This window comes from Limulus polyphemus, unplaced genomic scaffold (assembly GCF_000517525.1).
Source record: "Limulus polyphemus unplaced genomic scaffold, Limulus_polyphemus-2.1.2 Scaffold1907, whole genome shotgun sequence".
Taxonomy (NCBI): domain Eukaryota; kingdom Metazoa; phylum Arthropoda; class Merostomata; order Xiphosura; family Limulidae; genus Limulus; species Limulus polyphemus.
Window position 1 is genome coordinate 31134 of NW_013667517.1, and position 5952 is coordinate 37085.

A 5952-nucleotide genomic window follows, 5' to 3' on the forward strand; every position below is an offset into this window, starting at 1 on the left:
ATATATATATATATATATATATATATATATATATATATATACACTTTTCTTCTTCTTCATATTCAATGATGAGGAACCCACTTTGAGACTAATATTTCTTGGAGATGGCTTGAATAAGTAATGAAGAAAAACTTTAATATAAGTTTAACGTAACAGCATAACTTTTCTTCTCCACAGCTTACAAAATAATAATGTAGCAACATAACTAAATTTATGATTCAGTTTTCCTACACTATGCAGTGGTATAAACCATAGCTGAAAACAAACCTGGTACTACAATTTAAAAGATCTACTCTTTTGTCTAATGAAATATAAATCTAAACTGCATGACATTCCTAGCCTGATACTGTAGCTCTAACAAGGAATTTGTTAAACAACGTATACAACTACATTCCACAAAATTTCATTTAGAATGTTAATAAAGAATTTAATCAGTGTTAACAAAAAACTTAACTTACTTGGAAAGCTGAATATCTCCCAGACTTCCTGGGTCTGTTATAGGAAGGTAGGTAACGCCGAACAGGATCAAGTTCATTTATGTGTAAAAGTCCATCAACTACAAAGAATAATCGAGAACTGAGCAAAAATATTCCTTTGTACAATAGAACAATTTATTTAAATTAATAATGTTTACAAGATGAATGTAAAACTCTGCTCCTACTCTTAACTTTTTTCACACAGGCTCAGTTGAATTGACCAAGTTCATAACTATTTTGTACTCCTTACAATTTCTGTACTATAACTTTTAATACAGCATGTGTATCATTAGAAAATTTGGCAGACTTTCAGGAAACATTACATGACTTTTGTACACAAGAAATTAGATTTGTCTGTGACTATAGAGTAACTTTATTTACTAGTCCAAGTACAAAGTGATTTTCATGTTAAGATTAAAGTTAACATTTTCTTACACTTAAAATGTATTTCCAATAGATACTTACTTCCTCTCAGAAAAACTTTTCTTGACTTATACTGTCATCTGTTGGTGTAAATTTTCACTTGCTACAGGACTTGATACTCCCATTTATTTCTGCATACTAACATGCAAATGATTATGCAGCAACCCTCTACCAATAGGAATCGACACTACCCCTATTGTAACTAGCATGCTTTCTAGTCTTGCAGCTGTTAACCACTTTGAGATTGATCAGATAACAACAAACCACATCAGAAGTGGAGAGGATGGGTGGGAAATGTGAGGGGAGGTAAGTATCTATCGGAAATACATTTTCAGTTTAAGAAAATGTCAACTTCCGATACAATATCTTACCTCTTTTCACAAAACGCTAGAATCCCAAACTGAGCAGGTGCAGGTGAGTTGGAAGATGATCCCCCTTGAGTAAGCGCCTAAAGGAAAACCATTGGGTGTAAGAATGAACTAAAAACAACACCCCCGTGGGAGACCGCACCACTTATAGGCCAGGTATACTCTTCGCCTGTTAGTAATGTGTTGCTAAAATAGCAGAAACAAAAGACGGATCCCAAGAAAAGTTACAGAAATAATGAGACCCTCCAGTGTAGAGTGGCTAGGGTGTGACAGACTGTAAAGGGGAGTTCGACCTTAATCAACACCTGGCAACATCTGGTAGGAAGAAGGTTCTCTACCTTTCACCTCAAGAACAGGTACCAGCAGGGAAGAGGATCTTCCAAACCAAGAATATACCTACACAGGTGCACATCACCAACACTAGATCCACCAGAAACTGACATCCAATGGATGGTAGGAAGTTGGAGGGTCCAGGAGGGTGTACACCTCCAGTCCAAAGCCTGGTGGCATTGGGAATCGTTTGTCCAGGCCACAGAAGGAGGAGGAGGGTAGCCAATCCTACACCTTTGTGAATTCATGTTTCATCCAGCTAAAACCAACACCAGATTCACAGGGAACCGACATCCAGTGGACAGTAGAAAGAGGAACAGCTATATGAGGTGCATCTCCAGTCCAACACCTGATGGCATTGGGAACTTATCGTCCAGTCTGTGGAAGGAGGGGAGTAACCATCTAAACACATGTGACGACTTGTGTGGCTGGTCTGGCTCCAACCAACACCTGACCTCCGGGAACCCACATCCAGTGGACAGTTGGAAGGAAGGTGCCTCAGCCAGAGAAGGAAACTGCAATAAATGTCAGAGTGCTACATCCAACACCTGGTGGCATCTGGAATTATACATCAGGTCTGCTGTAGGAATGGCATCACGCCATCTACACCAACAGAATGCCACCTCCCTACACTCAATTGAGTGTGATTGTGCACACTCAGGAGGACAGGCCTCCATGGTCCACCACCCCAGTGGTTTGGAACAGGTAAGTGGCAAAAACTCCCATAATTCACTAGAAGAAAAAGGGAGAAAGTACAATGGAGAGTCCAGAGGACCACAGCACTGAAGACAGTGCAATGGGTGACCACGATATACTATTTTGAAAACCAGAGCGATCATGTTGACAGAGTCGATCAACCAACACCTGGCAAATGTCATGGATCATCAGAGATGGACAGTAATCCTTGTATGTTTTACTCATGTTAGCCCATGAGTGTATGGTCCAGGATGAGCACACTTATGAAGCAAAAGACTGTGAGGTATATCTATGAGTGGTCCTGCAGAACACCCCATCTCGATGGTGGGCATAAGATGACCTGGATATATGTTATTAAGAACATGTTGACAGAGTGAATCAACTAACACCTGGTGGCATCTGGAATTGTAGGTCAGGTCCAAAGTAGGAAGAGCCTCAACGTCACAGTTATCGAACATGGTATTTGATCACAGGTCATACAGTGTGGATTTAAGCCTAAGTGTACCTGGTCAGGCAACACTCTCCACAGAGCAGGATCCAAATATACGATAAGGGCCTCTGCAAAGAAAAAATTAACAGAGTACTTACCACTCACAGATAAACAGTTACAGCACTGATGATATCCTCCAAAAGAAGATGGAAATGTGCAGCCAGAGACATGGTAAGTTGACAGATCTGATGTGAAGAAAACATGAAAATGGCAAAAGTCATCAGGAGAATGGGAAGAAAATGCCAGGCAAATTAAGTGGACAAATCAACCCTGAAGGACAATGGGAAGAAACAGATAGACTGAAGGACCATGGAAGGGAGCAGTACGTGTCATATACCATCGGAGAGCTCTGAACAAGCAATGAAGTTGGATGAGATCAGAATGGCCAATAAAGGTGGGAAATGGAGGGAAGGGAAAAAAAGGTATGAAGGTAGAGTTACCCTCTCAAGCAGCAGAAGTCTTGGGCACAAAGGAACAAGAAGAACATATGAGCTACAAAAACAAAAATGTGGCAAACATCAATCGCAAACATATCAGAATGACCACATTCGCATGCCAACAAGAGAATGAACAGGGACTTCAAGGAAAGGTGATATAATGAACATGAAGACAAAAGTTTCAATGGAGGACAGGGAAAAGCACGGAGGACCACATACAGATGTTAATCAAGAGAAGCAGGACAGGGAGGATGGGAAAAGAGGAAGGAATGAAACAACATGGATAAGAATGGCAACTGTAAAACACATGCAAAGTCGGTAACCTGAAATGTGGCAAATAACACTGCCCTATAGCTCTCAACACAGGAAACCGAAAAACCCCATTCAAAAAGCCAAGGCAAAAAGGATGGTATAAGAAGAACCATAGTATGAGAAGGATGATAACCCCTTAGAATGGACCAACAGTGGTATGTGTCCCACATATGTTGGGAAACCACCATGGAGGAATGATGAACAGGAAGGAAGCTATAAGTGAAAGTCTGGCCCTTCAGGCGAGGGACTGAAAAAAGCCACATGGAAGATGGAGTACAGGTACAGATGGATGATGCACACCAGTGTGTGGCTGATGGTGGAGTGTCAGAGATAAAGGAAATGAAAAAGGAGGTAACATCAAAAACTGGAGCTACAGTGGAAACCAATTGGAGCCAGCCAATACAGAGCCACCAGCAGAACACCACACAAAGTGATCTGAAGTATGGTAAGGACACATGAGAGGAGACAAATAGGAGGATATGCATATAGGTACCAACCCAACCAATCCCAACTGACAGAATCGACTGCTCCTACCAGAGGATGAGGAACAGAAGACCCACTTTGGGGAAGTGGTGTATTGAGAAGAGTGGCAAAAGTATCAAAATCTGGGACACCCCACAGAGTACACAAAACCCAAAAAACGTATCTGAAGACCACTCTGCAGGATGGGATGGGATGTTAGGATGGGATAACTGATCCACAACCAGGTTTAGGGCATCTGGATTATCACATGCCAACAAAGTGATATGATGGTAGTGAGGCCAACACAGAAGATCCAATGTTTGAAAACAAAGATTGATCAACCAAGTGCCCCTTGCCTGGTGATGTACAAGAATACCATAGAAATGATAGAGTGGAATATCACTAACCAGCCCCAAAGAGCCCTCAGGAAGTGAAGAAAAGCCTGACAAACAGCAAAATGTTCCAAGAGATTGACATGGAGAGAGGACTCAGAAAGAGACCATCACCACAAAATCTCCTGAGTGTTGAGATACACCCCACAACTGGAAAGAGAAGCATCCATAAAAGATGACATTTCAGACAAGGAGGAGGCAGAGGAATACCAACAGCAGTATTGTACCAATCCAACTAACAGTCAAAGTCAGTCTATAAGGGAGGGGGGGGAAGGGGAAGAGGGGGATCTAAGGGATCCCAAATAAGGCTCCATTGGTCTATAAAAACCCACTGATGATGATGCCTGAGGGTGTGACCAAGAGGAATGAGGGCTTTGAAAGAAGCCCATGTCCCCAAAATAGAAAGAACCTCTCACACAGTAGGACAATGAGAAGATAAGATGCTGCATATGAGAAATTTCAGAGTTCACAACTGGAGTGAATTAGGTCTGACAGAGGAGGGAGTTGAAAAACACCTCAAGAAGAACCAAAAAATTGTGTGGATGTGAGAAAAAACTTTTCCACTGTGACAAGCCACACCACCATGACAGCATCCTGGAGAAGAAACTGAGTATGTAGGACTGAGTCTTCTTGTGAGCAGGCAAAAAGCAGCCAGACAGCCATATAATGGTGGAAATAAAGGCCCCTGGAATGAATCAGGAGGGCAAAAAACGGGATCCCTAGTAGAAGGGAAGGAAGCAGAATTGTAAGACAATGGGGGAGATGAGTGAAAGTAGAAGACCAGACTTACTGAAACGACTTTCAGAACCCATGGATCAACACCAAGGACCCCCAAGTGTTGGCAAATTGAAGGAGTTTTCCCACACCAACCCGAACCCAAGAAGGGTGGTCAGAGTAAGATTAATACAAGAAAAGATAATCAAATTATTCGGGTCTCATTCCCACTAAGGATGAGGCAACACCAAATGCAGTGAGTCCAAATAAGGGAAGTTAGAGCGATGAGAATCACAAACACAATCATCCACAGTACATGAGGGTCGAGGCATACTGACCCTCAAACTCAAATGATCCCAAAATAACTAGCATGAACCCCAATATCTGGGGAAGGAGAAAACACTAAATAATGAACCAAACGCTTGTCCCCAAGAAGGGCATGGGTGAAACACAGAAAACAGAAGATAAGGACAGAACTTAACATATCTGACTAATCAAATTCACCAAAACGGAAAGAGGTTTGGGCAAGTCCTCCAAAATGACACGCTAATGAGAGGCATATTCAGGAGGGGGAAAAAAAACTGTTCAAATCCAAAACTTTCCAAGGGACCAGAGTCATCACTTCCTGGGCCAAATATTGTAGTTCTGACCCATTGGACATGGCCAGTAATTTCACTGCTGCAGTAACAGCAGTTGTGACCACCCGAAACTGCTAGTGCATAACTCACAAAATTGAAAGAGAGGAGAGGAAATAAAATAACTAGAAAAAATCCAGAAATAAGAATGAAAATGGTAAAGAACAATGTATGTTTGTTTTGTTTGTTTTTTGGAATTTCGCGCAAAGCTACACGA

The 5952-nt window shown here is 41.7% G+C and overlaps 1 protein-coding gene across 1 annotated transcript in view; it reads right to left on the reverse strand.

Moving 5' to 3' along the window:
* LOC106465318 (probable phosphorylase b kinase regulatory subunit beta) overlaps positions 1–5952 on the reverse strand; it is a gene marked incomplete at its 3' end in the record, with an annotated part of 111811 nt that overhangs the window by 31106 nt on the left and 74753 nt on the right. The window contains exon 13 of the mRNA XM_022393186.1: positions 459–556. Within this exon, the coding sequence (XP_022248894.1) occupies positions 459–556 (98 nt within the window). The remainder of the gene's footprint in view (positions 1–458; positions 557–5952) is intronic.